This window comes from Anopheles gambiae, chromosome 2 (assembly GCF_943734735.2).
Source record: "Anopheles gambiae chromosome 2, idAnoGambNW_F1_1, whole genome shotgun sequence".
Classification (NCBI taxonomy): domain Eukaryota; kingdom Metazoa; phylum Arthropoda; class Insecta; order Diptera; family Culicidae; genus Anopheles; species Anopheles gambiae.
In genome coordinates this window covers 97,456,471-97,479,320 of record NC_064601.1, presented here as the reverse complement: position 1 = coordinate 97,479,320, position 22,850 = coordinate 97,456,471, and the positions used below count along the sequence as shown (strand labels likewise).

The window sequence follows — 22,850 nt, the reverse complement described above, 5'->3', positions numbered from 1 at the left end:
GGATGCTGCTCAGGTACGACATTAGCGTGTGCGTTCCAAACTGTCAGGAAGTGATGCCGGGCGGCCCACAGTTGGTTAACTTTTCCTTCACCTCCTCCACACTGACCTGCTTTTCGTTGCAAAGCAGCGCTAGGAACTGCAGGTACTCGTCGTAATCCAGGGTAGACTTTCTGTAAATGTGTGGAGGAAACAGGTAGTGAAAGTGAAGGTTGCAATTTTTCCCATCCCATCACATGTGGTGCCACGCAAAGTCCTATCTATGCTCCCCCAGCGATTGGGGAATGCTTGTAACAAATGGTTGTAATCACGCGATGCATCCTGCCACCATCGTGTGCCACCGCACATGCATGACCTTACCTAAACTCGAAAAATATTAACCCCGTCTGGGTGAGGGTGAAATGTTTGGGCCCGATCAGGTTGGCCTGTTGCATCCAGCAGTCACTTTGCGATAGCAGGATGCGTTTTCCATCGCCTTGGAAGGAGTTTAGCGTCGGACGGTACTTGGCGAACAGCGTAAACATTGAGGGCAGCGTTGGAGGTTTCACCTTGCTGGCGGTGGTCGGTGGATTGCTGGCCATCGGAATTTCGTTACTGCCGGGTAATTTAGACGCGAAAGGGCCTAAATGGTTTGTGTCGGTGTGCCGCGAGGGAAGCGTGTGAGCTGTGGCGGCGCCGTTTGTTGGCAACGTAATAACAGCATTCGTTTGGTAGCAACAGTAGGCGTTGCTAGGGGAGTGGAGGTTCGTGAAACATATGGCAACAGCTACTTAGGTAACTAGTTCTATGCTGTTGAGAAAGGGCAGAAAAGTTGGATTGTATGCTCAACTGCATGCACTGCAAACCGAGCAATGTACTTTTGGCTAATTTCGGGATAGAATTATAGAGATTTTGATTCCACTAGTTCATTTACTTATCGCATAATGAACGAACCAAAGGGAATTCTAACCGTTAAATCGATTCAAACATATTTCGCTAACGTCGATTTGTTATAAAAAAAGATATTTGCTTATTTTTTTTCTTTTGCTCTAGCGATCTCCCTTCCTCGCCTAGCTTGGATAGCAGTCGATCAAGCTCTCTTTCAACTTCTCTGACCCCTTCGTCCACGAGATGTAGTACAGCTATTCTCTAATAGATGGCGCCACTCACCCACAAATCACACGAGGAACGCGGGTTTTTGTGAATGCTTTTCCGTTGAGCGTACGGCCATGGTACTGGTTTTATTGATGAAAAGCTCCAAAGTAAAAGGAAGTAAGAAGCAGAAATCGTGCCGTCAATTACTAATGATTAGGGGAATTAGCTGAGAGAATAAATGCGCGCGGTCCCATACGACACACGTGCGTCACTTTCCCTTGCATTGTCGAATAAGCTTTCAGCTTTCACTATAGCCTAGAGATCATCATTGAAGTCACTTTGAAGAAATTTTAGATTAATGAATGCTTCTTTATTTTGCTTATAGCAATGTTCGACAACAGGCAGTGCTTAAATCAACCATGGACCATTTGGTTGCGTGTATATATATCTAATTCACAGACGCTTACATGTATTTCCCAAGGAGTGTCATATTCCTGCTGTTCCGCTTACTTATCAAGGCACTTAGCTAAATACAATGAGATTCATCGCAAATGAGTTCTCTCTTATCGCAAATATTTCTGAATACGAACTTATTTGTCGTACGTAAAACGCAATATATAACAACAACTTTAGTTGGTAGGTAATAAACAATATGAAAAAATTAGGAAACTCACGATTTGGCACTGCACGCAGGGTGAGTGCATTTTGGGAGGAATACTCCGCCAGGAATGCAAACACTTGGAAGGAATCCGTTTCGCTGAACTCGGGCTGGCGAAACCACTGCTTTCAGCTTTGCACATTTCGAATGTGCTTACGCGCAAATTGTCTAAGCGCCTGGTTTGCGCAAAATGCGGACATATGATTACTTCTCGCCGTCCTCTCACACGCCTTCCTCATCGTATCCTTCCGGATCGGTGTAAAAGTCCGGTTCACCACCCTTCGGCATTCGGAACGTTTTGTGACCATTGTGTCCCTTCGCCTTCGACACACTCTGGACCAGCTCTCGGCCGACGATCGGGTTCAGATTGCGACACAGCTGATAGAGCAAGAACCACTGTCCGACGCCCTGACCGTCCAGCGCACGTGCGACGTAAGACGTACGAATCGGGTACAGTGGAGCGGTAAGCAGCCAAAGGCGAAAGCCTTTGCTGCACAGCACCACTATCCAGAAGAGTAGATTCAGCATCGATATCACCAGCAGCCCCAGGAACCACAGCCAGATGAAGGCAAAGATCTTCTCGTTGACCACGTTCAGCGGCAGCAGGCACAGTCCGTCCCGGTTTTGCTTCGAACCGCTCGGCCCGACGAAGTGGAAATCACACTTAGCAATTTTCGGAAACACCTGCGAGTTGTACCGGTTCCAGGAGGGAAAATCGAACGACAGCAGTGCCTTGACGGCGGGATGGTAGTTCGACCAGAAGCCGGAAAAGATCACGTTTACGAGAAAGATGTTCAGCAGCACGTTGCAGAAGTTGAGCAGCGTGCAGAAGCAATACCGCAGCAGGTACGTGCGGTGCAGGCGGGGGAAATCGGCCGACAGGTAAGTGATCAGCTGCTTCTTGCGTGTCTTCTCCCAGTGATCCGGAAGGATGGGTGTAGCTGACGGTGGGAAGAAATAGCTTAAACTTTGTCCTTGGTCTGTTTGGAGGACTCGACTTTTGATACTTACTCAAACCATCACACAGTGATTGCAGACGACCGGCCTCCCAGGCCTTCCACAGGAAGTTGGGCACCGAGAACATGCACGCCTGCAGCGCCAGTATGAACACGACCCACTGGTAGTATTTCTGGTAGGATCGCTCACTCTCCGGGATGTGTCCAATCTTGGCATTGATCTTCACCAAATCGGTGCTATCCAACACTGTAGAAAGAGCAAGGAAAGAAACGCAAGCACACGCAAAAACAATTACAGCAGGTAACCTAACATCCAGCGCACACACAAACGCCGGCATGCCATGAAATACAATACCGAAGTTCGGATCGTTGCTAATGTAGGTTCCCATGATCCAGCAGAATTCGTTCATCGTCGAAGAGGACACCGTGCCGGATCCGATCACGCAGTCGATCGGATTGCCAAAGTATTGGCGGGCGGATAGCAATAGTGACGCTAGCAGCAGCAGGAACACCGTCACACGACAGTGAAGCCGCCATACGAGATCGGTCGAGTTGACCTGCTTGATCTGCAGAATGCTCTGCAACGGCCTTACAAACTCCAGCATCTCGATGCTGTATTTGTTGTTGGGCTGTTTGTTATATGCGGATGTTACGGGGAAGCACTTGGAAATTCGGAACAAGCTACGCCGGTTCGCCTCAGTGGCACATGATGGGCGATTTTCTATGGATCGATCACTCCGGGCACTGTCCGGGCGGTATTCTCTGTTTCTTTGGTCGGACAGAAGAACTTGAAAGAGCTCACGGCATGCTTGTCGGTGTAGTAGTTCAAATTAAAAATGGCGTCTCTCGATTATCCGGGGTGACGCGAGAACGACCAGGACATGATAGACAGAGAGAGCGAGAGGGATAATCAGCGAGATAATCTTTCCGTGCCGTTGATAACGAAACGTAATTAAATATTGTCAGCAAAACTTGTGCTGTTCTTCAAAATGTAAAATTAACACAACAATTATTGTTTTCAGGTGTCTATTTTCACGATCAGCGAGTGGGATATAATTTCACCCACTCCATATCGCAAACCGGGCCAAATTTGACAGCCATCTGACAGGTGCGCCATGGTAGCCCGTCGCGGTTTATCCCGCAGCAGAATGTCAAGTTGCAATACCAAACAACTCTCTGCTCGGCCGCTTTCGATAGATGAAAATTACTAGTTTTCGCTGTGATTTTGTCGCATAATCTTGCTTTGTGTAGTGTAACCGGGCTCGGTAGGTCCATTATACCACGATGGACAATAACTTTGAGGTAAGTTATACAGCTAGGCGTCAAATTTCTCCCTCCAGATGCAGTGTTGTTTGTGTCTAGCGGCAAGAAACGAAAATTATCGTGTGCAGCAGAAACAACACTAATTTGCTTTCTTTTGCTTTCAGCAACAAACGAATGGCACCTTGGCACCACCGCCAATGGCGCCCGCGGAGATGCTGATGGGTATGCCCCTAGAAATGGACGGCGGTGGTGATGGTGGTGGTGGCGGATGGCCCATACAAATGGTCCCGATGATGCAGGACGAACAGCAGCAGGCTTACGCTCAGCAAACTGAACTGGTCGACGAGAGGGATGTGCCGCAGGAAGAGGACTCGCAAGAACAGCCACAGCCGGAGCTGTCCCCACCGCCAGCGCTGATGTCGCTGCAGGTGGACAATCCCGACGATAGTGCGAAGAAACCGTCCGAATTGGTACTGCCGAAAGCGCTGGAGGACGTACTGGCACTGAAGACCATACGCGCCCAGGAACTGGGAGCCGAGGAAACGCTGGCCGCAGCCGGTTCCGTTTTGCCGGGCTCGTATCTAGAGCAGGAAGGACAGGCCGAATCGGACGATGAGAATGCAAACGAACCGAGCGCAGCGGACGCGGACGGGGACGATTCGTCACTGCATGGCGTATTTTCAGACGCGGGGCAGACGCGCGTGGAAGGCAAGCAGGACAAAAATCGGCGCAAAAAGAAACGGAAGAAGGAAAACCGCAAGGCGCGACGTGAGCAGATGCAAAAAGCACACGAACAGCGGTTACAGCAGCAGCAGCAGCAACAGAAGCAGCCCGAAAGAGTCAACAAAACGCAGCATTCGAAGCATAAACCAATCCGTTCGAATGAACCGGACCAAGAGCCGAGTGGGGACGGTGGCGAACATGGGGAAGAGGAGCAACGCACAGCCACGGAGTCGGAGGATCCGGCGCACTCGGTGGAGGAAAGTGAAGACAAAGAGGACACGGAACCGAACCAGGGCAAGGAACTGAATGGCGATCAAGGGAAAAACGGTGACGCGGACGAAGCGGAAGACGAAGAGGCTGCTCATCGTACAAACGGGCAGAAGGAAGACGGCGACGCAGAACCGGTTGATCGTGCCGAGAGTGAAGAAAACGACAAAGAGTCGGCACCAGCGACGAAAGCACAGCCAGCGGGCGAGGGAAAGAAAAGCACACCCAGCGATGATGATATCCTGAAGGATGTGGAAATTGAGTACGTGCCGGAAAAGATGACCATAGCGGATCTCGGACCGATGTATCGTCAATTTTACCGCGTGTTTGAAATCTTCAAGCTCGACACCAAATCGAAAGAGGCGGTAAAGAGCACGGAGGAGGCCGAGAAGGAGAAGGCGGCCGCCGAGACGAAGAAGGTGGACGACGGCCTGGATGACGACGACGACGATCTGGGCGATCTGGACGAGAAGGACGACAAGGAGAAGATTTCCAAGCGCAAGCTGAAGAAGCTGAACCGGCTGACCGTGGCCGAGCTGAAGCAGCTGGTGACGCGCCCGGACGTGGTCGAAATGCACGACGTGACGGCGCGCGATCCGAAGCTGCTGGTGCAGCTGAAGAGCCACCGGAACACGGTGCAGGTGCCGCGGCACTGGTGCTTCAAGCGCAAGTACCTGCAGGGCAAGCGCGGCATCGAGAAGCCGCCGTTCGATCTGCCCGCGTTCATCAAAAAGACAGGCATCATGGAGATGCGCGCCTCGTTGCAGGAGAAGGACGAGGCGAAGACGCTGAAGGCGAAGATGCGCGAGCGGGCCCGGCCAAAGATGGGCAAGATCGACATCGACTACCAGAAGCTGCACGACGCGTTCTTCAAATGGCAGACGAAGCCGCGCATGACGATCCACGGCGATCTGTACTACGAGGGCAAGGAGTTTGAGACGCGCCTGAAGGAGAAGAAACCGGGCGACCTGTCGGAGGAGCTGCGCATCGCGCTCGGCATGCCGATCGGGCCGGCCTGCCACAAGATACCGCCGCCGTGGCTTATTGCCCAGCAGCGGTACGGGCCGCCGCCGAGCTATCCCAACCTGAAGATACCGGGACTGAACGCCCCGATCCCGGAGGGCTGCTCGTTCGGGTACCATGCGGGCGGGTGGGGCAAACCGCCGGTCGACGAAACCGGCAAACCTCTGTACGGCGACGTGTTTGGCGTAGCCGGTATGGACGGGGAAGGTGGCATGGGTGAGGAGGAGATCGATAGAACGGTTTGGGGTGAGCTGGAGTCAGAATCGGAAGAATCGTCCGAGGAGGAGGAAGATGAAGGGGAAGACATGACGGTCCAGCCGGACGAGAGTGGGCTGATCACGCCCGCTGAAGGACTGGTGACCCCGTCCGGACTGACGAGCGGTGTGCCGGCCGGCATGGAGACGCCGGACACGATCGAGCTGCGCAAGAAGAAGATCGAGAGCGAGATGGAGGATAATGAGACACCAGTGCTGTACCACGTGCTGCCTGAGAAGCGAAACGAGCGCATCGGTGCGGCCATGATGGCGTCGACGCACGTGTACGACATTTCGGCCGCCGGTGGGGGCGGTCCGGCCGGTGCGGGAGGTGGCCCGGCGGCTGGTGCGGGCGGTGGCCGCGGACCGGGTCGTGGCGGTGGGCCGGTGGATCGGGAGGGTATGGTCGAGCTGGCGCTCGATCCGTCCGAGCTCGATCTGGACAATGAAGCGATGGCGCAGCGGTACGAGCAGCAGATGCGCGAACAGCAAAGCCACCTGCAGAAGGAGGACCTGTCGGACATGCTGGCGGAGCACGTGGCGCGGCAAAAGTCGAAACGGAAACGGCAGCAAACCGACACGACCAGCAAACAGTCGAAGAAGTACAAGGAGTTTAAGTTCTAGGCGACCATGGAAAAACAAACAAGACAAACAAACAAAAACACCCCCCGTCTTTTCCCTTCCCTTCTTCAGCAACAGTTGTGTTACAAACTATTCTTTCAAAGCTTCCCGTTCGTGTGCGTGTTCCGCGATCTGCGCTGTCCGTTCTTGTAGCGTGTATTGTAACGTCCTGGCTATAACCGTCTGTGGATATAGGTTCGTCTGTAGCACCACCCATGGTCAGGGATTTTGTAACCATTCTGCAGTGAAGCAAAGTGAAATTTAAATAATAGAAATAAATTACTATCTTTTCTTGGTATGTCTTTCCCCCAAAACGGAACGGTACATGAATCGTTGCAGCTGCCGTTTTGTGTTACATTCGAAACGATAAGCATCCAAGTACGCTGAGAGTGTTGAACGAGTTTTGCAATAAATTAAGGAATGCTTTATTTGTGAAAACAAGTGGCATGTGGCTGTCTCTGTGTCTGGAATCTTAAAAAAAAAACGAGACCCTTTTACAACAGTATCTGGTACTTGTACTGCTTGGGCACCTTGGAGATTATCATTCGCCCGTCGTAGCTCAGCGACGCAAACATCCACGGATCGGCCGTACTCCACTCCACGCCGTACACGGAATCCTCGTGCTGGTCGAACGTCTGCAACAGTCCGTCCGCCAAGTGTTCCCTCGGTTCGGTGCCGCCACTCTGCTCACCACCCCCTCCATCTCCCGTGATCACTTCCGGCGCTTCGGAGCTAACGCTTCCGGCGCAGGTAAGCAGCACCTTGCCGTCGCTCCCGCTGGACAGTATCAGCTGATCGTGGTACGTATTGAACCGTACGCTCCATATCCAATGGTGATGGTCGCTGCGCGCAAACACGTGCTCTTTGGTGTTGCGGAAATCCCACACCTTTAGCACGCCGTCGTCCCCGCCGGTCACGATGTGGCACTGCTTGTTGGGATTGCAGTCTAGATCGCGCACCAGCTGGCTGTGGGCTTCGTCGATGCTCCACACGACGTGGTTGGGATCTCGCACATCGTACGATCTGGAAGGTATGACGAGACACACATTAAACATTGCACAACTGGAGCGTTATTCTAGCACGTTATCCTTCCCCTCCCCCTCCCCCACTTACTTTATGCTGCAGTCATGCAGCGCTATGAAATGATTGCCCTGGTGAAAGTGAGACCACCGGCCGGTCGTGAATTTGGGCACATTTTTGGCATTTATCTCGGCCACGACGCGGGTCGCCGCTTCCGCCCGGTTAAACAGCACTATCTTTCCATCCACCACGCAGGCCAGCTGGTTTGCGTCGGTCGGATGAAACTCGGTGGTACGTATCTCCACCCCGTACCCTTCGGTGGCCAGCTTTTCCACGTTTTCGAACGCGAGGAACTCCTGCTCCTCGCCGTCCTTCGGTTCGAGCGATTCGGGCAGCGTAAGCAGGGCCGTTTCCATCACCACCTGCGTGCCCTTCAGCAGGCTGTAGCAGCTGGCCAGGAGGCGTGGGTCGTGAGCGCTTGCCGCTAGCCGCCATACTTCCCCGTACGGATGGGCAAAGATGCGCGACTGTAGCGCGGAGCTGTCCTCGTTCAGATCGACGACGTGCAGCTGATTGTTCGGCTTGAGGCTTTGCGTGGCAACGAAGAACCGGACGTCGTTACTTTCGGCCTGCTGCGACGCGAGAGCTCTCGCCTGCGGCCCGGATCGTAAATGGTGAAAAGAATTACAAGTCTGCGGATTGGTGTACAGCTCTTTTCACTCACCTGAAACTCGAGCCCATACACGAGCGAATTGTTTTCTTCCATTGTGCGATAAATTTGTGTGCTGTTTTGCTGCCCTTAGCTCATTTGACAGCTGTTTATTGATTGTTTACGTTCGGCGATGACGTCACCAGAAACGAAACAGAGTAGGCTATCGCACTTCGGATGGCAAAATAATTTGCAATTTTTCCGGAACTTTCATAATTTAAAGAATTGTGCGAACAGCTTACCCTTCGAACACGATGCACCTTTAAAATAGGACTCCTTTTTGTCATCAGTTAATAATAAAATACCAAACAGACACGCGTACACAGATTTTGATTCCGCTTAGTTGCTGTGATTTAAACGACCAAGTTCATTTCGCTTTTCTACTGCACACAAAATTATAAATAAATACATAAATTCTTTCCCTTTCCAGACCCTAATTGAAACTGGCTAGCCTTTTCTGTATTCGATTCGTTCAGCCTGCCCGCGCCCCGTACTCTGGCCGAGATTGCAGTGTATGAGAGGGAGATGAGGCCAGCAGCCACCACACAACTAAGGATATTGATTTTTTTTGTTTTTTCATCGTCCCATCAGCTAGCTACGTGCCATCCATGTGCTAACGGTCACATAAAAAAAAAACAAACAAACAAACTAACTAAACTGTCTCACCGTCTTTCGCTTTTTTAGCTCTCCGAATCGTAGCCTGTGTGTTGCTGTGTATGTGCCTAAATCATTAATGCTAAGCTAAACCTTTTGGATTGTTGACATTGAATGAGAATAAAGTGGTGCCCGAAGAAAATCTGAACCACGCAAAACTATTGCGACTCAAGTAACAAGGTTCACGCAAATACAATGATAGTCAAAATTAAAATGGGCCTTAAAAACAAGCATGTTACATGGTGAATTTCATTTAACTATAAACTACTAGGGCAACACGCGTTTGGTTTTGCGTACGGTTAGTTCAGTTCGCAACCATTTTAAGTAAATCAAAATCTCCCTTCCGCTTCCTCAAACCAAAGCTCTGCTGTTAACAGTACGAAAAGTGCAACAAAAGCTAGCACAATAAACACAAAGTCGGTTCCTTCCAATCGGTGATGCGGTGATGATGGATGGTGTAGTTTAACCTTCGCCTTCGCTACCTCTCGGAGTCATTGAAAGAGAAGGCCTTGAAACTGTTGAATAAACTAAATTTAACGCTTTGTTTTTAGTACGGACTTGTCTGAAAAGGTTGATTGAAAACGTTTGAAATTCATTGAGAGCAATAGTCTTCTATTCTTTCTGCAACTGAACTAATTTCCTTCCTATCCTTCCAAATGATATCCGAAAAGTGCACTTTTAAAGCGAATAATTTAACCAACACATCAAGAACATTCCCACTGACCGATCCGGTTCCGGATGGGACTGACTCAGACGACGACGACGACGACGACAAGGCTGACTCTGGCTAATCTCCTATCATTAAATTGTTCTACTAATTAAAGGGGGGATGTGTAGGGTCGGTAGTTTTAAGGATCCAATCGGTGAGGAGGTGGCTGCGAACAAGCATCCGGTGAATCGGGGAGGGAGAGGAGAGAGGAAAGCTACACTCACAAGTCCCGCACACACGCACGCCCACCACTTTAGGAGTCCTTGTTCTTTTCGTAGAAATCGTCCAAATATTTTTTGTACTCGACCTGGTTCGGCCACAGCTGGGAGGCCTGCGAGTTGAGCGGGCTATCGTTGTTCGGTTCCCCGAGCAGGGACTGAATCGAGAGCAGGATCGTCCGCACGTCGTACAGCGCGGACCACTTGTCCTTCAGTATGTCAAGGCAGATCGAACCGCTGAGGTCAACGTTCGGGTGAAAGCAGGGCGTGATGAACTTGACGTTCGGTGCCGAGTACGGGTACGAGTTGGGGAACTCCAGCAGCAGCTTGTACTTCTGCCCCTTGTACACGGTATCGTCCGGGCCGCTGATAGTGCCGATCCATTTGAAGAAGTTTTCACCCTCCGGGAAGGCGGAGATCGATTTTTCCGACGACAGCATCAGCGCCATCAGCTCTTTTTGGAGTCTGTGGGAAGGAGAACGAGAGAACGTTTAATGATACAAACTCGCGTACCAGAGCTATTGCAATGATCTCATTTGCACTGTAAATCTCTATACAACCTGCAACTAAGGAAAAGGCGGCAAAGGTCAATGAACTTAATGGTATTCGATGCAAATCATAACCCAACATTCTCACAGCGAGCATTTTCTGATGCGCTAGAACTGTGCCCTATCCGCCGTTCAATCGCGCCTAAATTTCACGAGCGTAAGCGAAGATTATCGAATACGTTGCGCTAGAATATGCACCAACACGTAGGAGGCGGCGGCAGAGAAACCGTTACCATTTTCAAAAACAGTTACAAGAATGTTGAGACGCGTAACGCCATGACAGATAGGGCTCCCCCCAACTACGTCACCCTCACTGTGCTCCACCCCTGCCTTTCTCCTGCAACACACAATGCGTGTCCCATGGAGCTACGGAAGAGATTCATCGGAAGAGTGCACAACAAATTGCGCAATTTGACGATTGACTAACATCAAAACATAAACGACGATTTGCAAAAAATTGTGCAAAAGACACTCGCCATTGCCAAAAACCCAAAGGCAGCAGTACGACAAGGGTGTCTACGTTTTCCATCATTTCACGATGGAGTCATCGGCCATCTGGCGCAGCTTTCACACGCGCGCAAATTCATCTGTGTTTCTACTAGTAGTTCCGCACATCCGTTTCCTGACGACATCCCGCAGGTTCGGAAAATAGTGGAAACAACACTCACCGTTTGCTAACCGCCTGGTTATTGTTGTTTATCAGCGCCTCATCGTTCTGTTTCGATGGGTTCGATGACTGTGCGCGCTCGGGGTTGATGTTTTGGGCCATTCTTTCTCCTCCCGTTTCTTGTTGATCTGCGCTAACCAAACGCACACACACGCACACCTTCGCCTTTTCTTTTTGGACGCGTTGCGGTTCTGCTTGCCCCAGACCTCTTTTCTTCCACACACTCTAGCGCACTAGCAATGCGGATGGTGAATAGATGCAGCTGCTCCTCCTCCTCCTCTGGTCTGCCCTTCCTTTCGTACGTTTATGTCAAACGCGCGATAATTACGGCGATAGAGGCGTTCTGCTTCGCCAGCGACGCGTTGCCCACTGGCTTTCCTACTGACCGAGAGCTGCCCAGCTGGGCGCTGAGATGCAAGTCTGGAGAAGAATTGTTGCTTTAACACACTCCGCTACGCTTCCGTGCCGCACCGCACCGAACGCGCACACCGTTTTCTATTTCCCAATGGCGACACACGCACACACACTCTCTCTCTCCCTGTACACGCCTAAAACTGGCACAGCGACTCGATTGAGGATGGCGTTGGCTTGGGATGGCGCTTAGAACTGTACGCTTATTCACAACCTTTTGCAGGCTTTCGATAACTCGTTCGTCCTTCGATCTGGTCCAGCAGCAGTTTTTTTTTGCCAAAGGCTACCTTGAGCGCGATGCGATTCGTTCCCTCTTTCTTCGCTACAACAATTGCCTTCGTTTCAGTTTGCTGAGTCTGGCATTTAATAATTTCCGAAAGGGCGAGGATGCTTCTTACGGGCGCTGTGTTTTTAGCCACTGGTTGAGGGATCCGGATGAGATTCCACAGTGGAAAAGTGGGAAAAATATGAAAGAAAATGTATTATCCAGCAATAGAAAACATTTATTTGCGATGGTTTGGTTGATATTGCACTTACAAATGACTTACCACACAAAATAAAACAACAAAAACGATAGAACATTTGTGGAACATTCCACAGCTGGCCGTTACAGGTTTGATCTTTTGAATTTCGGTCTTTGAAATAACGCATTGTCAAGTGTCACCAAATGACAGCCATCTTCTTGACAGAAAGCCGTTACGAGCGATGGCGGAACTGCAGCAGAGTGTACACGTGCACATGAATAACACAAGGAATTCTTTTCATTTTTATTTACAGCACGCCTTAAACGAGTGGACAAATGAAACTTTATGATTTGAGTTGGTTTTTGATTATTTTCCCAATGTGATTCAAGTCTATGGCTTTTTTTGTGCATGCTCTTTCCCATTTAACTATCCGCAAGTGTAAATGAACAATTAGCAATTATGCACTATCTAGTAACCTTGGGTGTAACGCTTCTCTTTTATTTACGTCAACAATCCAAACAAACTTTGCCAAAGCAAAACATTTCGTGCTCGTTCGTTCTTCAAACACTTTTTGGAGAGTATTTTGGTAAACCAAAATGGTTTACATCCACTTCCCGTCAAACCTTACCGAAGAAGAGCTGATGCTTCAGGCAAAGTACGCCAAGCTGCGCAAGAAGAAAAAAGCGCTCCAAGCACTGAAGGCACCGAAACAGGAACCGGAGAAGAACTTGCTTCCCAAGCGTCCGGCCGACGCGAGAGATGCCCGCGAGGTGGCCCGTAAGCTGTTGAAGAGCGGCGCCATACAGGCGATACAGAAACCTCAGCCCAAACAGGAGGGTTCCTTCAAGCGACCGAAGGGCCAGGAGCGGAAGCGAACCCAGCCGGAAATGTCCCCCGCCGGTCAGTACCAATCGTTCGGTGCGTCAACGGAGTTTGAAAGCTCCAGCGCAACGCCTCCCGTCCCGTCCAGCAGTGCCACCAGTGCATCGACGACGCCAACCGAAACTCCCAACAGCCCGGCGGAGAAGGAAACGAGCCGCGTGCAGAACCTGTACCAACAGTTTGCCAACGAGCGGGAGAAGGAGGACCAGAGCGACAAATCGAAACCAGGCGCGGATGCATCGAAGGACAAACCACGCTCCGGGAACACGGTGTACGTGTCGGGCAACAAGGTGACGGAGAACTTTCTCAAGAAGCACTTCAGCGACTTTGGCGAAATTCTCAACATATCGATGGAGATCGAGAAGGGGCGAGGGTTTATCACGTTCTCGAAGACGGAATCGGCCGACAAGGCGATTGCCGACCTGCATTCGAAGACGGTCGGAGGAATACAGCTGCAGGTGCAGCTGGCCCGCCGTCAGCCCCAGATAAATCCGATCAACGATGCCGGCTCGTCGGCCGTCTGGTCCGCGCTCGCTACCAACCGGTCGCAGAAGGGCAAACACAAGGACAATCGTGAGCTGGTGTGTTATGATCACGATGATATATTTTAAGCGAACTGTCCTTACAAGACACGGTCGTATCCATTTTGTAGATTTTAAGCTGAAGAATAAATAGAAATAAGAGAGTAAAATGTAATCGACTTTTGAAAAGAGATTTATCTGCTGCGGGAAGAAAAGTCATTCGAAATCGTCCCAGTGAAAAATGTATGCGTTACTAGAGTGACGTACCGTTACAGCACAATTACAACAACAATATCGACCGACTTTGTTTACGCAAAACATTGCTCTTTGTACAGCTGTTCGCACACCAAATGTAAAAAATCGCAAACTATCTTGCACATTTTCGCTCAAAACCTTTGCAATATCGAAACCACCCAGAAACCATCGCAGTCATGATGAACTCGGAAATGAGCAGCAGCATGCACTCGGGACGGCCGGAAAGTGATTTCAGCATCGAGTGCTTTCAGAACTACACCGCCCCGGAAGTGTTCGTCCAGGGTTTGGCCGGACTGGTGAATCAAACCGACGTAGAAGTTATGATACGCGCCCAAAAGCAAATGTAAGCAGTGTTTTAGTTTAGGTTGCCGTGTCCACTGTACGGTGCTAATACGCTCCATCCCCTCGCTCCCATTTGCAGGCTGCAGCGTTTCGAGAAGACGAACGAAATGCTGCTCAACTGTAACGCGCTCAGCGCTAGCCGGCTGAAGCTGGCTACGGATGATTTCAAAAAGCACACCAAACTGCTGCACGACATGAAGAAGGATTTGGACTACATTTTCCGCAAGATTCGCACGATCAAGACGAAAATCGGCAACCAATATCCGGCCGCCTTTGCCGAGGCGGAAGCGAAGAACAAACCGATCAGCTTCGACGAGGAGGACGAGATCGATACGGCCAGCCGGGCGGAAACGTTGGACGAGAAGCGGGACCAACCGGACGGTGCGGGTGCCGAGGCTGGTGCTGGCGGTGGAGCGCCTGCTGTGTCCACTCCTGTTAAGGGATCGTCCGGCGGAAGCGGCAAACCATCCACAAGCAAGAGTGAAGCAACGGAGGGTGGTGCAAAGGAGCGGAAAAAAGTGCTGGCAGCCGGTGGTAGCAGGGAAAATTCCACTGTTGGCTATGTGAAGATGGAACAAAGTCCGGAAAATCGTAAATCTGGTGGTGGTGGTGGCGGTGGATCGAGCGGCGAACAGAAGCGACGTTCGTTCCGTTCCGCGCAGAGCAGCTCGACCGACGATTCTTCGGATTGTACCTCGGATACGGGATAAGCAGGGCTGGAAGGGCTGGGAAAGGGAACGATGCAACGAGAAGCGTTTTATGTTAATGATCTCATTCGTTTAGTTAACCGGAGGTAGGAGACAGAACTAATTAGCATGTGCCAGAGGTAGGTTTATTTTATTTTAGTTTTTTTTAAATTGAATTAACTCTAAATGATGTACCAAAATAATGAAAGAAGAAAGGCTTTGAATTGAGAATTAAGAAAGCGTTTTAAAACGGCGTCCATAGTAGTTCTAGCTAGTGGTGGGAGCTCGGAATCGGACCTACCCGATGCCGATTCCGTGCTCTGAATCAATTCCGGAGCCGATTCCGATTGCGGAGCTGATTCCGGAACCAATTCTGGAGAAGATTTCGATTCCGGAACCAATTCTGGAGCCGATTCCGATTCCGGAATCAATTCCTACGAAAACTTCAGTTTTCCCATCACTAGTTCTAACGTTTTACAGCTAAAAAAAGAGTGAAAGCAAAAGAAAGCAATTTGTTTTCATTTTTTTTTCTCCAATTTCGCTACGCTTTTGTTATTGTTGTGTGTGTGTGCGCAAAAGAAGAAGAAAATCTTATTGTCAGTTTGACACTTTTCATTGAGCTTTTGTTGTGATACGTTTGGTTTGGTTTTCTGCATTCAATCTCTCCATTTCTCTGCACTGAAGCGTTGTGAAAATTTGCACACAAAGCCGCACAAATTTAATGTCGAACTCGAAAAATGTTGAAGATGACGATGATTGTGACGATTGGTTCAACAAGGATGAGGAAGATTTCGTTGTAAAAATACCCAGCCAAACCAGCGCGGACAGCTTCGACGAGGCAGGCGAAGGCGACAAGGAAGATGATGCGCAAGGACCCGGAACGTCCGTGCGGGAATTGTTGGAAAATTTAAAGTTTACATTGAACGGTATTAAACGGGCGGGCGGAGAAAAGCTGTTGACCGCCTGGTTCCTGTTAATTTGTGCCTTTCATTCCAGACGTTGGAGGCAGTTACGTGGATTCGATCAAAAGCGCCGGCACCGATCGCACCGCCAAGTTTGAGCTACCGAAGGGCCCGCCCGGAAAGTACGTGCAAACCATTCCCCTCACGAAGCTGGCCAACATTTTGGAAAATGAAACGCTCTCCATGTTTGCCGACATTTGCGTGCAGAAGGAAGAGTTTCTCGCCACGCTCGCGAAGAAAACGTACGGCGAGGAGTTGCTGCTGGTGCTGATGAAAATCATGAATAAACTCGCTACGCTGCCGCTGTACGAGACGGTGCGCCAGCTGTTCGGGGTGCTGCTCGAGCAGGCACACTTCTGGGAGCAGCTGCTAAAGTTTTTCCACCAGCCGGCCGAGGGAGAGAAGAAGAAGAAGAAGAAAAGCAAAGTCATCCGTCCGACCGTGGCGCGGAACGATATGATGGAGGTGTTGTTGAAGTTTCTGCTCGAGGCGAAGCGGCACGTTGCGCCAACGTTACCCCAGCAGGCGGTGGAGTTTTGTGAGAAGCTGAGGAAAAGTGCACCTCCGGATGATAAGGCACAGGTGGAGCTGTTGCAAGAGCTGACAAGGGACACTCAGGCACAGCAACAACAGGCAACCAAGGAGATTAGTGTAAGCGCAAGAGTGTTGTGCGCGTAAAGGCGGAAAACCAACAATCCGATTCCTTTCTTTACAGATTTATCCTACCATCCGGGAGCTGAAGGACGGCGCCGGTCCTCCGATCAATCTGAAGCAAAACATCGTGAAGGGAAAGTACCAAAGTGTGCAGCACTATCTGGAGGTACACTTGAATCTGCTGAAGGAAGACTTTCTAATTCCCCTGCGCACCGGCATCGAAAAGTACCGCAAGCACGTGGACACGAAAGGGCCGGGCAAATCGTTCGTCGGGGAGAACGTTCGCGTCCACTACCCGGTCAAGCTGCTGCTGCCCAGCACGGTCAATCGTCGGACGGCGAAGGAGCAGCTCATACTGGTCGATTTAGATCCGACCGAGCGCGGCTATTCCAACCTGTCGGCGCGCTACAAACGCCTAGCGCTGCCGAACACGAAACGCTTCATGAACGGGTCGATGGTACTGTTCTGCGATGGGCCGGAGCTGAACGAGCTGGTCGTCGCCGTCATTAGTAATCGCGATGCGGCTCAGCTGCTGAACGGGTACATTTACGTGGAGCTGATACGGATGGAGAAGCAAAGGGAAGGCGGGCAGGATCAGCCGATGGGTGCCGATCACGGTATGAACCTGTTCAATCGACCACTGCTGATGATTGAGAGTGAAATCTTTTTCGAACCGTACCACCAAACCTTTAACGCGCTGAGCCGATTGCGGGAAGATAATTTCCCGCTGAAATCATACATCGTCGATGTGACACTGCCCGGCAAATGTTTGCCCGGCTATCTGTACCAGGGAGGTGGCCATCTTTTTAACTACGCCGGCATACAGTTCGATCTGAAGAAGCCCGACGAGTGGCCTACGGAAGCGCTGACTGCTGCCGCTGGCTTGAACGTGTCCCAATTCGACGCGTACCGAATGGCGCTCACGAGCCGGTTCTCACTAATCCAAGGACCTCCGGGCACGGGGAAAACGTTCATAGGGTTGCGAATCGTTGAGACGCTGCTGGCGAACACGGGCGAGCAGATACTGCTGATCTGCCTCACCAACCATGCGCTGGATCAGTTCCTGTGCGGGGTGACCCGCTTCACGGACAGCATCGTGCGGATGGGCGGCCAGTCAAAGCACCCACTGCTCGATGCGTACAACGTGAAGCAACTGCAGGAAGATGAACGGATCGATCGAAGGTTGCGCATCAGCTACTACAATGCGAAGCAAGAGTACCTGAAGCTGGTTGAGCGGTTTGATGCGCTGCAGCAGGAGCAGGAGACATTGGACGGTATGACGCAGGCAATGCAGGAGTGTATGGTAAGGGTAAAAAATGCTTTTAAAAGCAAGCAATTTTCTATAATCAAATTTCACCTTTTTTAGGAAGAGCTGTTGGACGCTTCCCGGCGTTTGAGCGAATTGAGCCAGCTCAACACGCTGAAGCTCATACAGGGCTTTCGCGTAGTTGCCATGACTACCACCTTTGCCGCTCGCAATCGCACACTGCTAGAGCTGCTGCGTACGCCGATCGTCGTGATCGAGGAGGCGGCCGAAGTGCTTGAAGCGCACATTGTGGCCGCTCTCACCCGTCACACCGCCCAGTGCATCCTGATCGGTGATCACAAGCAATTGCGACCGACGACGAGCACGTATGTGCTTTCCAGTCGCTATCGGATGGATCTGTCGCTGTTCGAGCGTATGATCAATAACCGGTTCAGCGTCGCCACGATGACCGTACAACATCGGATGCGCCCGGAGATGGCCGACCTGCTGCGTCCCCTCATCTATCCGGTGCTGGACGATGCTGAAACGGTTGCAACACGTCCCAACGTAGATGGAATGATGCGGAACATGTTCTTTTTGACGCACAACTACCCCGAAGGAGGTGGACCAGCCAACGATTCGTCGGTGGGAGACGATGGAGGGGATGAAAAATCGAAGAAAAACATTTTTGAATGTCGATTCCTGCTCGGACTGTGCGAGTATCTGCTCGCGCAAGGCACGTACACCCCGGAGGACATTGTCATACTGACGGCTTACAACGGGCAAATGTTGCAGTTCGTTGCGGTAAGTTTTTATTACCATCCATATAAAGAGCTGAGCGGGCGCTTTGCTATAGCTTTGCTGTTTTTACTGTCAACAGGAGAAGAAAAATCGTCCATCCCTGCACGGCGTACGTATTGCCGTGATTGACAACTACCAGGGCGAGGAGAGTAAAATTGTTTTACTCTCGCTGGTGCGCAGTGGAACCGGTGGCAACGGCGGTACCGATACGATCGGATTTCTGGCGCATGAAAATCGCATCTGCGTAGCGCTGTCGCGTGCACGCGAAGGGCTCTATATAGTGGGCAATATGACGCTGCTGGTAAAGTGTTCGAAAACGTGGCACCGCATCGAGGGAAAGCTGCGTGAGCAGGCCGCTATCGGCGATTCGATGCCGTTACAGTGTGTGACGCACGGACAGGCAGTGGAGGTGCGTGTGATGCGGAAGTAATTGTAACGATTTTGGTACACTGTTTAATTTCACTGTTTTTGTTTTGCTTTAGGTTAAAACACCTGAAGACTTTGAGGAGCTGGGAGCGAGCGAGGAGAGGTGTGTATGTGGATTACTAAAAAGATAAACCGAAAAGTCAAAATCTCATAGTTTTTGAGAGCTATATCTCTATCGCGTCCAGACACGCGCGCGTGTGTGTGAGTAACTGGTAAGTAATTCCTCGTAGAGGAGAATATAAAATGTATTAATTTAACACCTTAAAAAGACCGTGTGATTGTGTGCAACATAATAATACCACTATTTTGATAACTCTTGACAAAGGCGATGGCCATGAATTTCCGACACTATTTTAGTTATAAAACATTTTCTCAAAAATGAAATGAATAAAATCCAACATCTCTACAAAGCTGAGTTGAACTATCGTTTGAGTTCTGAGTCCAATTCTGGTGTTTTTTTGTCCTCCAATATTAATTTTACAACGCAGGACTCAACCTGACAGCTTAAGATTCATTAGCTTCTCTAGTACATTTTCATTCGGATTAGCGTCCGTATCGGTTCCAACCGATTCATTATCACTGTCACTCTCCTCACTATCTTCTTCGGACGATTCATAATCATCTGAGTCAGTAGAATCGGATTCCTCCTGTCCCATTATATCCTGCAGCAATTTTTGAAGCAAGCTCTCTTCGCCGAACCCAAGACTTGCTTGATGGATGTAAGGAAGCAGCTAGAGTAGGAAGAATAAATCAAATTTAGTTATTTACCGCAAACAGTGCGACATCACCGATGGTACCTTTTCGACTTCTTCTACGCATTGCAATAATGTCTCCTCGTTTAAACCCAGCTCCACGTAGCGAATAAAATCCTTGATAAAGTAATGGTTCAGGACGGCACAGTCCGTTCGCTTGAATGCTTCGTACGTGTGTATTAGCTGCTGCTGTATCCACTGCTTCCTGTCTTCGGAGGACATTCTGTATAACACTTGCTTTACACAGGCCAGCGCAATGTCCTTGTTTCTGTAGTAAGGATAGGTACAGGATCGACGGTAGAACGATCGTAACATCTGCTCCACACCGCCGTACTCTACAAAGTACGCCAGCGTGCCCGATATTCGATGGATGTTGATATGCGAATTGGCCTCATTTAGCTCGTTGCTGTTCGTCAGCTGATCGTACACAGCCGCCAGCAGTATATCGATCAATCCGAGCAGCACTGCGCGATGATCTTCGATCGAGGTGTAGCTTTCTTGTTCACGTAACTTTTCATCCACTATCACCCGGATTCGGTACGACTGGTCGGCCGTAAGTTTGCTGGGAGCGGGAAAGTTATCCAAATCAAGACCCAGCTGATCGATGCTGAACTGAATATAGTCCATGCCATAGTGTTCGGCGGAAAAGTCACTCTTTTCGGCCGCTTCCTTCATTTCCAACCGTTGGGAAAAGCTGCATTCCTGCGGATTGGGAAGCACCTTCAGCTCTTGGCTTGTTTCCTGTAAATGCAAGAAATCAATATGATCATTTGTTTAGAATGCAGTAGTTTTCAAAAAAGACTTACCAATGCAAGGGGACCGCTATAGAAATGGCAGAAACCGTACGGGTAAGATGGTGTATCGTTATCAACCGCTTTAGCTTTAACTTCCAGTGGCACACGAAACGTTACCGTATTTTTCTCATAATCTATGCTTTCTGGAAACGATTTCCCCGGTTGTGCTGGCTGGGGTAAAGGTATTCTACAAACAACATTGGAATTACAATTATTTTCCACTCTTCTGCTCTTCTGCTTCCGTGTCTGCTTCATACCTGGCATGATACGGTGCGGCCGTAAAGGTGCATTCGTTGGGAAAAACATCCAACACTAGATTACTTTCATGTTCTAGATCCAGCTCTGGTAGATCCAGCAGTACGTCGATATGATTGCACTCCAAAACTGTACGAAAACTTAAATTATCTTCCATCATTGTAGAAAGAAAGTGTGGGGCGCGTGTTGGGAACTTGTTTACAAACAACACGTGCTTTGGCGTGTGCTGCAGTTGGAAAAGGGCCAAAAGAAATATTAGCTGTACGTTGATTGTCGCGTGGATGACAGACGCAATGCGAATTGACGGTTTATGCCGAATTGATGTGAAATCTAAATGAGAATTGTGTGATCCAATTTTCTTCGATTGGCTTTATTTATCGTTAAAGGTGCTAAATTAGATTTAAAAATGTAATTATATCTAAAAAAGCAAACGCTTTCCACCAAGAATAAACGTGTATGATAATTTTGCTGAGTTGCACTTTTTCTGTAAACAACATGCAATAAGAAATTCAATACCGCCAGAACCGTAGCGTGGCTTTGCCGATCATATTCCACCTAACCTAAAGACACCACATGAGACACAATGAGCGTAGAGTAGTATAATGTTTTATTGAGTTCGTAGCACGTGTCTGGAATACAAATTCTCTGCTTTTAAAGCGTGTTGCATCACAAAGAAAAGTTCAAAATCAAACAAACAAATCTTCCAAATACATTAAATGCAATGTGGCACATTTCATACAGCCTATCCATTTATCCACGACGCTGGCACGTTCTATTAGTGTGCCCCTTCCATTCCGCGTCTCGTTTTGTACAGCGGTTCCCTCGTAGCATGCTCCTTCAAAGGATCGTTCAGCTCGTACCACATTCTTTGAAATTCGGCTGCAAACGGATCGATCAGTTCCGGCAGCGAGGAAATGGTCACGGTGTCCCAGTGCGTGGTCAAGCCGGGAAATGTCCAGTTGCTGGAGCCCGCTATGAGAACTCCATGCTTCGGCAGCGGATCATTGCTCTTCTTTCGCCGCGGAACGGCTTGCTTTGGACGGTTCGACGGGTTGCAACGGGCACACGAGCTACCGAACCGCTGCAACAATCCTGCCCGGTCGCTCATTACAGCTTTATCGAACATGGTGTGCTGCATATTCTTCGTCGGCTCCCCGTACTGCTCGGTATGGTATTCGATCAGACAGTTGGCGCAGTACCAGTCGGTGTCGATCAGACAGAACTTATGGTGCATTAGATACTCGCTTTTGTATTTATACTGCACCTTTATGTCTGCAAAAGAGTGGAAGAACTTATCGTGGGGTTTCAATTCTTTACCTTAAAATGCTATCCTTACCTTCAGCGATCAGATCGCGCAGATGGGAACCTTCGTTGCCGACCATCGATTCGCACGTAACCACACGCACCACGACCGACCGTTCCTTTTTCGCGCGTATTACAGCCTCACTTATTTCGCGCATGGTGAATATGTACATCGCCAGGCAGATGGATTTCTCTGCTCGATTTATGTAGCTTATGATGCGATTGATATGCTCGTACGTAAACTCCTGCGGGCTCGGCAGGGGCTGCGCTAGCTTGCGCCGATTGATGAAAAACACTTCACATGACTTTTGCCTTGGCTTGGCCGGTTTACGCGCCCATAGATACAGCTCGTACACGATTTCCGACGACACGATCAGCAATCCGCCAGCGATGATGAATTTGCCTGGTTTGCTTTTAAAAAAGCTTAAAAAGGGCTGCAGTACCGCGTCCATTGCTGAGTTGAGCGAGCACGCCGCTGTGGAATGGTTTCGTTGTTTGCTTTTCCGGGAACACATAAACAAAACGTTACCGGCTTGTAGCTGTCAACGCAGGCGTTATCAATTCATTTTCAGTCCCGGAAAGCCGTACATACGGTGAAAATGGAACAGGAAATATAGGTTATACACAGAAAATGACCTTTTTTGCTATTTCACACCTAAAAATCCAATGAAACGAACGATTGAGCTTGATATTGCGTTGAATTAAAAATTCAAACTCATTAAACCGAGCATATAAA

The 22,850-nt window shown here is 49.7% G+C and overlaps 10 protein-coding genes across 11 annotated transcripts; 4 read left to right on the top strand and 6 right to left on the bottom strand.

The window, feature by feature from the left end:
• Positions 1 to 43: 43 nt before the first annotated feature.
• LOC3290131 (tubulin polymerization-promoting protein homolog) lies at positions 44 to 578 on the bottom strand. Its single transcript, XM_556944.1, has 2 exons — positions 358 to 578; positions 44 to 170 (listed from the first exon to the last, which is right to left on the bottom strand). Exons 1-2 carry the CDS (start codon positions 576 to 578, stop codon positions 44 to 46), a joined length of 348 nt encoding a protein of 115 aa, XP_556944.1.
• An 841-nt stretch (positions 579 to 1,419) lies between these two features.
• On the bottom strand, positions 1,420 to 3,751 carry LOC1276902 (innexin inx4). The gene is made up of 3 exons (XM_316309.4): positions 3,041 to 3,751; positions 2,741 to 2,932; positions 1,420 to 2,670 (listed from the first exon to the last, which is right to left on the bottom strand). The coding sequence occupies exons 1-3, from the start codon at positions 3,288 to 3,290 to the stop codon at positions 1,952 to 1,954; spliced, it is 1,161 nt and encodes a 386-aa protein (XP_316309.4). The 5' UTR covers positions 3,291 to 3,751; the 3' UTR covers positions 1,420 to 1,951.
• Positions 3,752 to 3,825: 74 nt separating this feature from the next.
• On the top strand, positions 3,826 to 7,150 carry LOC1276901 (splicing factor 3B subunit 2). Its single transcript, XM_061649545.1, has 2 exons — positions 3,826 to 3,987; positions 4,113 to 7,150. Exons 1-2 carry the CDS (start codon positions 3,970 to 3,972, stop codon positions 6,837 to 6,839), a joined length of 2,745 nt encoding a protein of 914 aa, XP_061505529.1. The 5' UTR covers positions 3,826 to 3,969; the 3' UTR covers positions 6,840 to 7,150.
• Positions 7,151 to 7,237: 87 nt separating this feature from the next.
• LOC1276900 (EARP-interacting protein homolog) lies at positions 7,238 to 8,727 on the bottom strand. The gene is made up of 3 exons (XM_316307.5): positions 8,581 to 8,727; positions 7,950 to 8,509; positions 7,238 to 7,859 (listed from the first exon to the last, which is right to left on the bottom strand). Exons 1-3 carry the CDS (start codon positions 8,620 to 8,622, stop codon positions 7,331 to 7,333), a joined length of 1,131 nt encoding a protein of 376 aa, XP_316307.2. The 5' UTR covers positions 8,623 to 8,727; the 3' UTR covers positions 7,238 to 7,330.
• Positions 8,728 to 8,892: 165 nt separating this feature from the next.
• LOC1276899 (ubiquitin-conjugating enzyme E2 C) lies at positions 8,893 to 12,425 on the bottom strand. Of its 2 annotated transcripts, none has more exons than XM_061649567.1 (3): positions 12,321 to 12,425; positions 11,363 to 12,190; positions 8,893 to 10,611 (listed from the first exon to the last, which is right to left on the bottom strand). In XM_061649567.1, exons 2-3 carry the CDS (start codon positions 11,461 to 11,463, stop codon positions 10,182 to 10,184), a joined length of 531 nt encoding a protein of 176 aa, XP_061505551.1. In that variant the 5' UTR covers positions 11,464 to 12,190; positions 12,321 to 12,425; the 3' UTR covers positions 8,893 to 10,181. The 2 variants fall into 2 exon arrangements, with proteins under 2 accessions (XP_061505551.1, XP_316306.3); XM_316306.5 differs by having other exon boundaries at positions 12,310 to 12,411.
• Positions 12,426 to 12,711: 286 nt separating this feature from the next.
• On the top strand, positions 12,712 to 13,814 carry LOC1276898 (negative elongation factor E). Its single transcript, XM_061649553.1, has one exon. It carries the CDS (start codon positions 12,833 to 12,835, stop codon positions 13,727 to 13,729), a length of 897 nt encoding a protein of 298 aa, XP_061505537.1. The 5' UTR covers positions 12,712 to 12,832; the 3' UTR covers positions 13,730 to 13,814.
• An 82-nt stretch (positions 13,815 to 13,896) lies between these two features.
• LOC1276897 (kxDL motif-containing protein CG10681) lies at positions 13,897 to 15,161 on the top strand. Its single transcript, XM_316304.5, has 2 exons — positions 13,897 to 14,237; positions 14,316 to 15,161. Exons 1-2 carry the CDS (start codon positions 14,071 to 14,073, stop codon positions 14,944 to 14,946), a joined length of 798 nt encoding a protein of 265 aa, XP_316304.5. The 5' UTR covers positions 13,897 to 14,070; the 3' UTR covers positions 14,947 to 15,161.
• A 234-nt stretch (positions 15,162 to 15,395) lies between these two features.
• LOC1276895 (NFX1-type zinc finger-containing protein 1) lies at positions 15,396 to 19,426 on the top strand. Its single transcript, XM_316302.5, has 6 exons — positions 15,396 to 15,848; positions 15,919 to 16,535; positions 16,600 to 17,841; positions 17,905 to 18,588; positions 18,665 to 18,994; positions 19,068 to 19,426. The coding sequence occupies exons 1-6, from the start codon at positions 15,644 to 15,646 to the stop codon at positions 19,140 to 19,142; spliced, it is 3,153 nt and encodes a 1,050-aa protein (XP_316302.5). The 5' UTR covers positions 15,396 to 15,643; the 3' UTR covers positions 19,143 to 19,426.
• Positions 19,424 to 21,040, bottom strand: LOC3290130 (protein SHQ1 homolog). Its single transcript, XM_556934.4, has 4 exons — positions 20,815 to 21,040; positions 20,570 to 20,744; positions 19,809 to 20,504; positions 19,424 to 19,742 (listed from the first exon to the last, which is right to left on the bottom strand). Exons 1-4 carry the CDS (start codon positions 20,970 to 20,972, stop codon positions 19,503 to 19,505), a joined length of 1,269 nt encoding a protein of 422 aa, XP_556934.4. The 5' UTR covers positions 20,973 to 21,040; the 3' UTR covers positions 19,424 to 19,502.
• Positions 21,041 to 21,402: 362 nt separating this feature from the next.
• On the bottom strand, positions 21,403 to 22,826 carry LOC1276894 (uncharacterized). Its single transcript, XM_316301.5, has 2 exons — positions 22,149 to 22,826; positions 21,403 to 22,084 (listed from the first exon to the last, which is right to left on the bottom strand). Exons 1-2 carry the CDS (start codon positions 22,627 to 22,629, stop codon positions 21,588 to 21,590), a joined length of 978 nt encoding a protein of 325 aa, XP_316301.3. The 5' UTR covers positions 22,630 to 22,826; the 3' UTR covers positions 21,403 to 21,587.
• Positions 22,827 to 22,850: the final 24 nt, after the last annotated feature.